At 39.5% G+C, this 13,780-nt stretch overlaps 1 protein-coding gene across 1 annotated transcript in view; it reads left to right on the top strand.

The window, feature by feature from the left end:
• Positions 1 to 13,315, top strand: part of PAPSS1 (3'-phosphoadenosine 5'-phosphosulfate synthase 1) — a 44,837-nt gene extending 31,522 nt beyond the window's left edge. Inside the window, exons 11-12 of the mRNA XM_054161645.1 lie at positions 2,271 to 2,500; positions 12,294 to 13,315. Of these exons, the coding sequence (XP_054017620.1) occupies positions 2,271 to 2,500; positions 12,294 to 12,432 (369 nt within the window). The 3' untranslated portion in view covers positions 12,433 to 13,315. The remainder of the gene's footprint in view (positions 1 to 2,270; positions 2,501 to 12,293) is intronic.
• The last annotated feature ends 465 nt before the right edge of the window (positions 13,316 to 13,780 follow it).

Here is a 13,780-nt window from a genome sequence, read left to right as displayed (position 1 = left end):
AATCTTCTACTTTAGTCTTGTATTCAGGAGCATGTGAGGAGGAACAAAATCCACAATCCTTATTCTGAAGATTACAGGAGTTTTCTCCTAACCTACGTGGCATTTCCAGTGACCTTGGAGTACACCCTGACAATAATGTTTGTATTCCAAGTAATAAAAGACACTCTTCCTTTAGTAATTTTCCATAGATCACTTAAAAGGTACTGGTACCAGACTGGTTTCTGTAGCATTTTGTATTTTTAACGTTCTTGATAATTGCCTTGGCAGAAAAGAAGTTCTAAAAGGGAAAATTCCATTTCAAAATGCAATAAATGTACTTGTTTAGGAAAGTAAATATGTTCTGAAGTAGTATGAATGTATGGAACTGGGACAAGAGCTGCTAGTTTTGCACCTCAAATGTGGTTTGCATTTTCTAAATACTTAGCTTCACTTATTCAAAATGGAGTTCTTGCTGTTAAATGACAACATGAAACTAAATTTCTTAGCTTTGCTACAATGGTTTCGGACAATGTGCTGCCAGTTACTGTTGTGTGCTGGGATGTCATGTGTCTGGCCCTCTCTGTACTTGTAAAACAAATATTAATATTATTAACATAGCTGTTGGCATCCATATGCTTCCATAGCACTCTGTATGTGTGATAGCAGTGGAATCAATCACCTGCAATGTTTGGCCGTGGTCACAAAGGGAGTGGATACCTGTGGTACCTCATAACTCATGGCTGGTTCCTAATTTCATTATCTGACTATTGATTTACACAACTCTGTCCGTAGTGAATGCAAAGCTTCCTCCTTGTATGGTTTTTATGATGTAAAGCTAAGTTAGTACTTTGAAAGTTAGGCATTTTTGAGCTTTTTGCCTAAAGCTTGTTAGCAGAGAACAGCATACACAGTGACTAAAATATGAAACACTGATTTTGTGTAAATTGGTTTTGTAATGGAAGCAAAATTTATCCATTGCATTGTCCATGTACTGCAAAGTAGTAGCAGCAACTTTTGTCCTATGATCTGTGGGATTTTCCCCTCTTGCTACCTTTCTCTCTCCCATCCCCTTTATTGTTTGACAGATGTTTTGAGAGATGTTGCTATCTTGTCTTTCTTAGGATTATGTGCTTGGCAGATATCTGTTGGTCAGGGTGTCTTTTGACTGTGATTAAAACAGCAATATACACCTATAAAATGTATTTAAACAGAGCGATATACACTGAACTTCCCAAAGCAGTTGTTTTTGTATTATAAAGGAACGGGATGGAGGGTGACAACATCTGAGAACATAGAATACATAAAATACATAGAATAAACCAGGTTGGAAGAGACCTTCAAGATCATCGCGTCCAACCCATCAACCAATCCAACACCGCCCAAACAACTAACCCACGGCACCAAGCACCCCATCAAGTCTCCTCCTAAAAACCTCCAGTGATGGCGACTCCACCACCTCCCCAGGCAGCCCATTCCAATGTGCAATCACTCTTTCTGTATAGAACTTTTTTCTAACATCCAGCCTAAACCTCCCCTGGCGCAGCCTGAGACTGTGTCCTCTTGTTCTGGTACTGCTTGCCTGGGAGAAGAGACCAACATCCGTCTGTCTACAACCTCCCTTCAGGTAGTTGTAGAGAGTAATAAGGTCACCCCTGAGTCTCCTCTTCTCCAGGCTAAGCAACCCCAGCTCCCTCAGCCTCTCCTCGTAGGGCTTATGTTCCAAACCCCTCACCAACTTTGTTGCTCTTCTCTGGACTCGTTCCAGCAAGTCAACATCCTTCCTAAACTGAGGGGCCCAGAACTGGACACAGTACTCGAGGTGCGGCCTAACCAGTGCAGTGTACAGGGGTAGAATGACCTCCCTGCTCCTGCTGGCCACACTGTTCCTGATGCAGGCCAGAATGCCATTGGCCCTCTTAGCTGCCTGGGCACACTGCAGGCTCATGTTCAGTCTACCGTCGACCAGCACCCCCAGGTCCCTCTCAGCCTGACTGCTCTCCAGCCACTATCAGGAAGAGCTGAGCTAAGAAACACATGAGCTTACCCTTACCCTGCTTATACTGTTCCAAACATAGTGCTGAAGTAACTTTTAAAAGTATTGCAAGGTGCAAATGAAACGAGGAAATAATATGCCTTAGCTATAAACTTGGTGTCTGATTCTTTGTTTCATTGTGGCTCCATAGTGAAAATCATGTCTGGTAATGAAAAAAGTAATTATGCAATGCACAGACTTTTTAAGGGTCATATTTTAACCAATTTCTTCTGTTAACTTTCTCCCCTGTCTCTTCTAGGTTCAGTGGCACTGCAGATCACGGATGGTTGCAGGAGCTAACTTCTACATTGTAGGGCGAGATCCAGCAGGGATGCCACACCCTGACACTGGGAAAGATCTGTATGAACCAACTCATGGTGCCAAAGTGTTGACAATGGCTCCAGGCCTCCGAGCACTAGAAATTGTACCCTTCAGAGTTGCAGCTTATAATAAGAAAAAGAAGTGCATGGATTATTATAACTCTGATCAGTAAGTTGTATTTTTAAGACTTTTTGAGAAATAGCTGCCTTTTACCACCCACCCACATAAAACCCCCTGGTTTTAACTAAATTAGTTTTTAATTAAATTGCTCAAAGATGGCAGTGTTTAGATGTGGGTTTAGATCATGAATCCAACTTGACTTCATCATCAGCTGGGTGCAGTTTCACTGCACAACTATCCTGATCCAGTTTTAGCTGCCACTGGAAGCTTTCCTCTTTCCAGCCAGGTACTGGAGTTCTTTGATTATAGAACATGTTGGCACTGATTCCTAAATCCACTGCAAAATATTGCTATTTACTGTAGTGATAAGATTGATTTTTTTGTTGGTTTATCTTTTTAAGTATGTTTCTCAGGTGTCAGTTATGAGTGAAGAGAAATAATGAGAGAGTGCAGCAGGGAAAGGTAGTGGACAAGACAGGGTGACAATTAGCTGTTTACTTTAACAACAATGCAAAATGGTGCCCTAAGCCCATTGTATGTCACAGGGGCTTCAGCTGTTTGGGGTTTTTTTTCTGGTATTTTTTGATCCAGTTACAGGACAGGTAAGTTCTCCTTCTGCATGCTTCAATAGTATTTTCCATTTGTGTAGCATAGCAGAGTCCAAAACTCACTTTGTGTTGCTGTGGTGCCAATAAGTGGAACTTGAAGATGACTTCTGTTCAGAGCTCTTAATTCAGATTATTGAACTATACTTTTATTGTAGTTAGTACTGAAATACAAACTGCAGTTGTAGTTAGTACTGAAATACAAACTGCCAAGAAAGATGTTTTTCTAAAACATCTGTACATATAACATCTAAAAGGTCTGTACAACACAGTTCATCTTTGAAAGTATGAAATCAAGATGGATTGATTTGTAAAAATAAGCCCATCTCTTGTTCTTCAGCTGCTTATGCTGCAGGCACAGTGCGTGTAACAGCCTCCAAGGATGTCACTGTGGCTTGTGACAATCAACCAAGTTTTATTCAGCAGCTTATGTCTTTCTTACTGTGAATTACATTTATTAATAGATAGTATGCTGCCTTAACCTTGATCATAAGTTACCTAACTGCTTTATACTTCAGCAGTAAATTTCAAGTACTGGAATTAGTTTGCACTTATTTTTAAAAGCTGAAAAGTGTTATCATCTCTCAGATAACTAAATACAACTTCTTGGTGTGTTCTTCTGTTGTTAGGAAATCATAAGCAGCATGATAAAGGCAAATCTGTTGAAACCAGACAAGAATTAAAATAGTTTCATTGTGTATTACTCTATGATGTCCATATGTGTTTAGAAATTTGATGATTTGTTACATTGCAGATGTTTTAAAATTGAAGCTAATCAGGGAGTTAAATTTATTTAGCTGTTGTAGTGCACTAATGTTCTTTGTACATTCTCCCTCCCATATAGACAGCATTCCAGCATAAGGTTCTCCTTGTGCTATGAAGCTTTTCTTTGGAGGGCATTGCAACAGGGTTGCTTTTTCTCAAGTGAAGCTATGGACAGCAACATCAGATCAGATCTATGCCCTGATACAGATGATATTTTCATTAGGAATAAAATCAGAGGGAAGTATAATTGTGGCTTGTATAACATGAAAGTCTTTTCCTAAACTTATTGCCTCTTAAATAGGTGTTGAATACTTCACTGTCCTTGTGCCTTCCATTATTATTTGAGATGCATCTAGAAGTCCTCATTGGTGTACACAGTCACTAGATGGTGATGTAAATATTGTTAATTTTATGCAAACTTGTATATATTGTAACAAAAGGCTGCTGTAGTAGATATTATGGGTATTTGTCCTTTTTGTTGTCCAAGTAATTCAGTGAGTTTTCAATGTTAAAACCACAGAGATTAAGGTGAAATAGTTATACTGATGTGTCACTTCATAATTTTGGAATGGAAGGGGAGTAGCAATGCTAGAGGTGAGAACTAGCATTGCATAGAACAGAATGTCTTTGTAGAAGAATATTGATTCTGTGATCATTGATCAAGGGGAGTAAAGTTGTACCTCTGTCATTAGCCAGAGCAAATGATGAAAAAACCTCACTGTGGTAACAGATTTTGGTCACAGGGCATTATGCACACCCTGTTATCCTTTCATCATGCCTGTGGCATTTTTTTTTTCCATTTGTGTCACTGTCTTAGAAAAAAGATGCTGCTGCTATTAGTGTGCAGTTTTGCTCTGCTGTTGTCTAATGTTTAAAGGGCATTTGTCCTGTTGTTCCCTAGATACTCTTTGTAAACTAGAGTGTGCTGGAGTGTGGCAGCAGTCCTCTAGATGGCAATGCAGACACATGCAGACCGCCTGAAGAGAGCCGTTACTGCCCCTGCTTGCTGTAGATGGAAAGACCATTGTGGTAGGCTCATAGAATCATAGAATCAATAAGGTTGGAAAAGACCTCAAAGGCCATCAAGTTCAACCTGTCACCCAAGACTTCATGACTATGAAACCATGGCACCAAGTGCCACATCCACTCCCCTCTTGAACACCTCCAGGGACAGTGACTCCACCACCTCCCTGGGCAGCACATTCCAACAGCTAACAAGTCTCTCTCAGTGAAGAACTTTCTCCTCACCTCAAGCCTAAACCTCCCCTTGCGCAGCTTGAGACTGTGTCCTCTTGTTCTGGTGCTGGTTGCCTGGGAAAAGAGACCAACCTCCTCCTGGCTACAACCACCCTTCAGGTAGTTGTAGACAGCAATAAGGTCTTCCTTGAGCCTCCTCCAGGCTAAACAATCTCAGTTTCCTCAGCTTCTTCTCGTAGGGCTTGTGCTCGAGGCCTCTTACCAGCCTTGTTGCCCTTCTCTGGACACGCTCAAGACAGAGTTAGAGCTTGGGTAGGTGCAACTGGCTGCATTTCAAGATGGTCTGTATAATACTGAAAATGTAGCAGGGTCCTGGACTATGTGGTGTTTGACCCTGTAAGGAGGATGGCAAGGAGGAGAGGATTATCAGAAAGTATGAGAGGATCAGTACTGATGTGAAGTACTGATCCAAGACCCTTGGATATGAAATAGTGGTGTTTCCTGAGCTTACTGCTTACCTGGTGAAAAAGGCAGCATGTGGGGAAGAGGGTTGTATGCATAGAAGCATTGCTCTGACTTTTTTGGGAAACAGTTAAGTTCATTTCTGTTGTGCCTTTCTCAGTTCTTGACAGGCAAGTAGGCAATTCAAGAATTTACATCACTAATGGATGTACAGAAGGGTATGATAAATGGGCTTCCCTTGGACTGAGCTAGAGCTGAGTTGTGTGTCTCTGCTGCAGGAAGCAGTTATTCTCTCCACGAGTGGTCATCTCTTCTATTCTTTCGGGACTCCTAGACATCAATATCAGGGAAGGTGTTTGTTAGAAGCCATAATGGATGCCCGTTGCTATCTTGAATGTCTTTCTGATTTGGATGGACCCACACCTGGCTCAGCAGCAAAGACAAGCAGAGGTTATTGCAGCTGAGCTCTTTACTGATGTTGGTGAATTATCTTTCTCCTTCTGAAGGCAATCCCAAGCCACAGGAATGGTGGGGCATGAATCTTTGGCTAGTGGTGAGAAGTTAGAAAAGCTTGATTCCACTACCAGAAAGATGTCTGACATGTTGGGGCTGTAGCATTAGCAGTGGCAGAGAGTTGCTTTGCTTGTGACATCTCTAAATATTGTTGCTCAGTTTTTATGCTGGTGGCATTATATGTATGCCTGTGGTGGTAGGTTTTCACGTGCCAAGTTGATACTAGTCAGTTACGTACCATAAGATACTGGGCAACTACATGATAGCTTGCTGTGGCTAAGCAGCTTGTGACCTGGCAAGGTAGCAAGCCTGGGAAGCATCAAAAAGCATACCACTGTCCCTGCCTCCAAACAAAGGCCCTTCTCAGGTGCAGTGATTCTAGGAGGTCATTGTTCTTAAGGTGTTCAGCTTCCAAAGGTGCCCACGGAAGTGCAGCTTTGTAAAGTTTATTACAGAAGTTGAGTTTGTTTCTCACTTGCATCAGTGTCCTCCAGAACACACACTGCTTGTGGAGTTGCCATAGACCTGGTACCTCTGCTTGGGAACAGTCTGGAGAATGGCAGGGCCTCATGCTGCTGGTTGACAACGCTGAGCTGCTGTTGTTGGAGCTGAAGTCACTTGTCAGCAGGTGTATCTACACATACCTCTGTTCATAAGAATATCCAGAGATATCCTGGTTGCATTCCAGGTAATCATGGAGCACTGTGTGTGCAAAAAGGGGGTAAGACAAGACTGATGTAAAAGCTTTTATACTATCTGCACAGCAACTGTAGTTGTATAAATTGTTTTACTAAAGTTACCTTTTAAAATATTAAGACCTGTGAACATTCAATGACTTACAAAAATTGTGTTTTACCTTATGAAGTCATCACAACTTTTTGTTTCTGGAACATCTTAGCACTGTTTTAGCACCTCATGGAGCCACAGCCTTAAAACATAATTTGGAAAAAGATGTTTCTAAAACTAAGATTTGATGAATGTTTGAAGCTCTGTATAGCAGCATAGGTAAAGCTCACTTCATTTCATTTTTCCTTTGGTTGAAATCTCTTTATTGTTGCTGAAGTCAGAGGGAAAGCCTAATAAAAGTTTCTATGGGAAGCTTGAGCATTTCCACTTGCAGAATTCTCTAAATAGAAACTAGTAGGAATTGTCCTTTGCTTATTATTGTTTTTACTTTTTTAGCTTTCACACAGTTTTGGATGAGTAACTGAATATGTCCAAACATATTTTGGACAAGTTTGCAGGTAGAATTCTAGTTGTAATGGAGAAATTCCAAATGAATGTCTGAGCATGAACCACTACTAGACAGAGTAGTAAATGAAAAAGCAACCCAAGAACCAAGCAACTTACTAAAACCATCACTGCCTCCCAAAAATCCCTACCCAGTGCTGAAATCCCTTCAGAAAAACAGTGTGTTTCTTCAGCCAAAAAGGCCTCTCAAATGGTTACCACAGACAAGTGTAATTTGGGATTGGTGGCTTAATAATAGTAGTTGTTTGGGTGAGCAGAGATTCCCAATTCTTTACAGAAGATCAGTCCTGTAAAATGCAACCACAGACTGCTGCTAAGAAAAAACGCAATTAGAAAGGAAATTAGTCTGGCAATTAAAAAAGCCACAGCAGTGTCTGGAAAAATGGTGGTGTCTTTTCTTGTTTTTTTCTTTCTTTTTTTTTTTTTTTTCCTGAAAGAAAACTGATTATTTTGGTTAAAAGAAACCCATAAGTAAGGTTACTGGAGCAGACTGTTCATGATTTCTGTAAAAGGTGAATGAAGCTTAAGATCCATGAAGAGAAGAGATTTTAATGTTGTAGTTTATTCCCTGGCCCTTATCAGGACTGCTTAAGAACATACTGTTCACAGGTTTGTTTGGAGTGCTACCTAATTTTTAAAATGATAGAGGCTGAGATAAGCACACTTGACTGTCCTCCTTAATTCAGTTATGTGAAATATGGCTTCTCAATTAACATTAGCACATAATTTAGGATACGATGAAACACTGCAACAGCTCAGAAGACTGAAACTCTCCCACCAGTCGGAAAAGAATTTATTTCACAGCAGGGAAAGGAATTTGATTTGCATATGTTGATATTAGTCACTTCTAATATTCTACTTTCACAGAGATTGTGCATGGTCACCTAGGTTTTGAGCCTAGCTGATACTAGCTGGTTCATTCAGCATCAGGGATCATTCCCAAGGCATAAAATAGACTGACATAACAAAGACTTGTAAGGGACAATGTTCTGTTCCTGTAGGAGTTACAGCATAAATTGTGACTTGATGCTGCAAAGGCAAATTTAAATTTCATGACAATCCTTCTGAAAAGGGTTGTAAAGTTAGATTTACCTCATGGTGGATCCTGTTCAGGAAGCATGAAGTCAGAGACGCAGAACTGTTAAAGGACTGAACCCCAGAGGAGACAGTGAATTGTCCTAGAAATAAATCAGATCTGAAGTTTACCAGCTGAGTAGAATGTGGCAGTCATTTTGAAGCCAGACCAGAGTAAATAAGTCACATTATTGTTTTATTTACATAAATTCATTTCCAAGCCTCAGATTTTTATGAATAGACAAAACTATGAATGAGTGGTTTACATTTTTATCATGGGTCTTGTATTTAAAAGTAATTTCTTGGCATCTTGAAAGCACCAGGCATCACACTGCACAGGGAATGGGAATTTCAAGAAGGTCATGTGCATGGTGCTGGGTGCCCTAAGAGTGGTTGGGGTTCCCAAAACTATGATCTTCAGTGCTCCCAGTTGAAAAAGCAGTTGCAAAATCCAAGTTGTACTTGGATTAAATGTGAAGGAATAATTATTTTAGGGGGAAAAAACATTTCCCTCAGTCACTGTATTAAGGTACTGCATTCATGCCTCAGAGATACAACAGAGCTTTCCTGTAGAACTGCCAGCATCTTTATGCAGTCATTTTCCACTTGCAAACTGGTGATTACTTTGTTGTTTTGTCACAGAACTGTAACGTCTGTGAAATCTTAGCCTCATACACTCTTAGGGTGCTTGAGCTCATAACAAAACATGAAGAGCTGTTATTGTTGCTGGAGTCACTAGTGGTATTATACGGGAAAAGATAACTGCACACCAAAAAAGGGAAATCCATTTAATAGGTTAATATGTCTTTGTAGTTGAAAGAACTGGTGTGTGAATTCTTAATGATCTGTGTGTGGTTAGTAGTGTCCTTTGACTCTGATGCTCAGTTATTGTGAGCAGTTTGAAGATTAATGAGTAGCACAGGTTTGTTCTTAACATTATTGTGAATAAATCACTTACTGCTTTCCAAATATAAAGTCTTACCTTGTGCACCTGTGGGTGTCTGTATACACACACAGCTGTGTGTGTGGAAGGAGGGCATAATCTGTAATGTGAGAAAAGTTTCCTTTTCTGCTAGGTGTACGAGGGCACAGCAAAGTTTGGTATTTTCTGTCCTCTATAAGTAAGAAGATTTCACAGTGTGTGTATGTAAGGCTTTTTCCACAGTGTGCTTGTAGTAGAGTTCTAGGATACTATGCCATGGAACAAATACCAATGACTGCTTTTCTGTTGACAAGTTTTTGTTGTAGATTTATTTCTGCCTTTTTTTCCTCTCTTCCTTTTGGAGAATGCTTTTAATTGTATTGGCACCAACTATTACGTCAGTAGTAGTAAAACTCAATTGCTTGTAAAAGGTTAAATCAATGTTACAAGCATTTACTAACGTACAGTGTGGCCCAAAGAAATCTGGTACCAGCAGCCACTGAATAGGTAATTCAAAGGCACTTAAATCCCACACTCAGAAAACACTGGGGTCAAGTTTCACAGAGAACCCAGTCTCACTTGAGAATGGAATTTGGATGGCTTTGGCATTTGTAGTTCATAGAAGCTTTAATGGTCAAATACTGTTCAGTTATACTTGAACCCGTTTTATGTAGAGTAACTCCTAATACCCTCAAAATTCACTGTAGAGAAAATGACTTGATGCTCTTTCTGTTTTCTTTTTTCACAAAAGCAAATTGCTCATATAGTTTTTTTTCCAGAATCCTCATGGTTCACATCACACCACAGTGCCAGTACTGATAAGGTGCTCAGTGGAAACTTAATTTTATGATACTCAGAAGATTTGGGTTTTGTCATCAGTGAAGACAATGAGTATTGAATGGTTATTTGAATACTCTGTGTTAGGTATGAAAGTGGAGATTAAACTGGAAGCAATAAAATTGCACTTACAGTAACTCTAAAAATGGCAGAGATCCATGTTGTTTCAACGTAATAGTATTTGAGTCACTTCAATGATTACTGACTCAGGTAATTTTTCGAGAAGTGTTAGGAGATACTGAATGTAGTTTGTTTCTTAAATGAGCCTCACTCATGGTTTGCTTAGCATTTCTTATAGTTACTATAGATCTCCTTAGCTTTTGGGTTTCGTTTCTCTCTTGGTATCTCCAATACCTAGAGCTACTTTCTATGCAACTAAAGATAAGAAGCTGCTAAAGAAATTGGAGGTCTTACTGAAGCAACCTTTTATGATGGATGTAAATCTATGGTCTTCGTTACCTTTCTTTTCATTGTAGGGCACTAGAGGAAGTTGTGCATTTTTTGTAAAATCTTAATGGGAAGGGATAAAGCAAATAGCTCTTTCTTTTTCCTTTCCTTTTTTTTTCCTTTTTTTTTTTTTTAATGCTCAAACTTTGGTAGTATTAGGACACTGGAGAAAGGCACACATGGAGAAATCTGTAGCACTTGCTGTACTCTTTTCCTCCTGATCATCTGGAGGCTTAGTATTTTTTGCTAGAATTAAGTGGGGTTACCACTTCCCTACATATATTTTACAGAAAGAGATTTTTACAGAGAACACAAGTTACCTTCAAGCAGTGATACTGAATAGTGAGCATCTCTCTGCCAAGAATCAAAACTTTGGGGCTTTATAAGTAGCAGTAACATAACTTTTTCTCCCATGAACTTACCTCAACTCTAAGTTCTCATTTTTACCTAATTTAGATTTTGCAGACTTTGAAGCACATTAGGGCTTTTTGCCTTGATGTGATGCTTCAGAAACCCAAACCCTCAATTTGAGAGCAGTAAGAGAGGAGGATGTATGGCAGTGCTGTGTGTTAATGTATACAATCTACATAAAAAAGATAAGGGGCTAGTGGTTTTCTGAAAGGGAAGTGTGGAATGCTTTCTGTATCCTGCTAACTTCCATACCCTCCTGAGCATAGCTCAGCACTTTGAGCCAAGTTCTGCCCTCTAATGAGTGCACTTGGCTCTTGATTCTGTCTTAAGGCATGTGCATGTGAGGTCAGTACTTGGGTTTTATTTCAAATGAACAGGGAAAGAGTAAGTAATGCAAGCACAATGCAAATTGGGCAAATGGCATAAGTAAACTTGCATATTTAATTTAAGTTACATAATTTTTCCTTTGGAGCATTTGGTATAACTCTGGCCTTCTTGCCTTGCCTTTACTGTTTCACTCCCGTGAGAAGGAAGAGTTTTGCCTGTGGAGCTTTTGCTGCTTATGAGCACATACCTGAGAAGTTAATTTACTGTCAGGTTTACAATGGTAAACAATCCTGATTTGGGTTCATTTGTGCATTAGTCCATTTGAATTCTGTTTTTAAGGGGAAAACATATTTAAGGGAAGATATTTTTATTTTTTATCTACTTTTTTATTTTTTAACTGTATGCACCACATTACTGCTATGCATATGTATATGTATGCATGCTCAGTGGCTTGCAGTAGCCACTGCAAGTATGGAACTTGCCTCTAGTCTCAGGCTTTTACTTCTTCTGTTTTGCCAACTGTCCCTCACTAAAGAATATGCAATGTTGTTTTTTCACATTCTCTAGTGGCACTACAGTGATCTTCTTAAACCTGCATATGGGGCTTATGTGTTGCCATGACAGGGTGAGGTGCTGCTGCTTGGCAGAGGGGTGAGACAAGAGATGGAGGAGATGTTTCTCTCTCAACAGCAGTTCCCTGTTTCCTCATAAAGAGTGAGCCAGGCTAGATGAAAGTACAGACTTGGTACAGTGCACAGATCAGCTGGATCATGCTTCAAAACCTCAGGAGTTACCTAAGCTGATGGTTGTAGAGGGTGTATATTCCACAGATTTACTCGCCAAGTGTCTGGAAATGATAGTTACGATGAAGCGTTGTATTCCCAAGAAGCAATGTGTACTATACTATATCAAGAAAGCAGAAAGAATATAAGCAACTTTGCCTGCTTTTAAACTATGTTCTTTTTTTTTTTTTTTTCTCCACCCTTGATCTTTCCTCTCTCTCCCTTTGCCCCCACTCCTCCTCTCTCAGCCACGACGACTTTGATTTTATATCGGGGACCCGCATGCGCAAGCTGGCTCGAGAAGGACAAAACCCACCAGAAGGCTTCATGGCTCCTAAGGCTTGGACTGTGCTAACAGAATACTACAAATCCTTGGAGAAGGCTTAGGCCTCTTATTAACTGCAGATCAACCTTTGACGCCTGATTTATTTACGAGAAGGGGACCACACAGTCACGGTTCATGTTGCTTTGTTGTGGTGTCTGTCAGGAAGTTCTTCTCTGAAAACAGACGCTTTCTCCCAAACTTAGCATCATTCTTTGCCTGTCCTTATGGGTTCTATTATGTCCTGGCACCTAACTATCTGCTGGTTTTAATGTCTTTTATTACAGTTAATATTCTTGAAGTAGGATTTTTAACTCTTGTCTTTTTTATATATATTTTACTGCCTCTGTCCTATGAGTTCTGCAGCTGTTAAATAGATGCAGCTTTTTTTCATATGTTATTTAAACTGCTGGGTAGTGTCTGGTTTTAGTAGTTTGTAGGACAAATGTAATGGTTAGACCCTTAACTATGATAAACTGAAGAAGTAAATAAGTTTTGAAACATCTGTAAAAGTGCCCTCATCTTTATCACATAATCATCTCCAGGAGCAATTAACTTTATTTTTTTTGCATTATATGCGTTGAAAGAAGCAGAGGTCTTTATGTAGCGTAATTAAACTTTCTTTGCTTTCTTTGTTTAGTTTTGGAGTTCATTGAGTTGTCCACAGTGATTTTGTTCTGCTGTGGGACCTGTAAAGACGGCCACATGAACATACCTAGTCTTCACTTTGAATTGATAACTAATCCAGACTTTTTTAATATGTACTTGTTGCCTTAGGTGTCAGCAGAGTATGTTTTATTTCGTTTGATATAACTTGTGAGATTTGTGTTCCGATTATATTTGTTCAGCTTACTATAATTATTAAAAAAGTATGGCAAACCAACCTTTAATGTTTAATTACTGCAAGAGAAATAAAAAAAAAAAAAAAATCCTTAGATCTTGGCATTTCCTGTAGTACTAATGCTTAATCCCGTGGTTACTTTTCTGGCTGGTTTTTTTTTCCAAGGTCTCCAAAGAGTAAGCTCCTTCTCTTCGTACATCTTTGCTTGTTTGAAAGACAAAGCATATGTTCTTCTTTTAGGATTCTTCCAAAATGCTGAAGTTGGTTAATTGCCTATGTGAAGCATTAACTGTTAAGGGAAAACATAAAATAAGACAATTACAACACTTCTTTTAAGTGTAAAAGAGCACTCAGCTGGTGGGAACTTTTCAAGCACTTGCAGGTAATCAGTGGGACACTCATAACTCCTGTTAGCTGGAATCTCATCCTTCTCACAGAAATCTACTCTTCTGTTGCTAAACTGTGTATAGGGGGAAACCATCTGAAAACTGGCTGTAGGATGTTAATACTGGCCTACAACTGGGCCTGTTAATCAGGATTTTTTTGTATCAGAGTATCACCAAGTTTGGAAG

Source organism: Dryobates pubescens, chromosome 1 (assembly GCF_014839835.1).
Source record: "Dryobates pubescens isolate bDryPub1 chromosome 1, bDryPub1.pri, whole genome shotgun sequence".
Taxonomy (NCBI): Eukaryota; Metazoa; Chordata; class Aves; order Piciformes; family Picidae; genus Dryobates; species Dryobates pubescens.
Note: the sequence above shows the minus strand (reverse complement) of the source record. Positions and strands in the feature narration are given on the sequence as shown.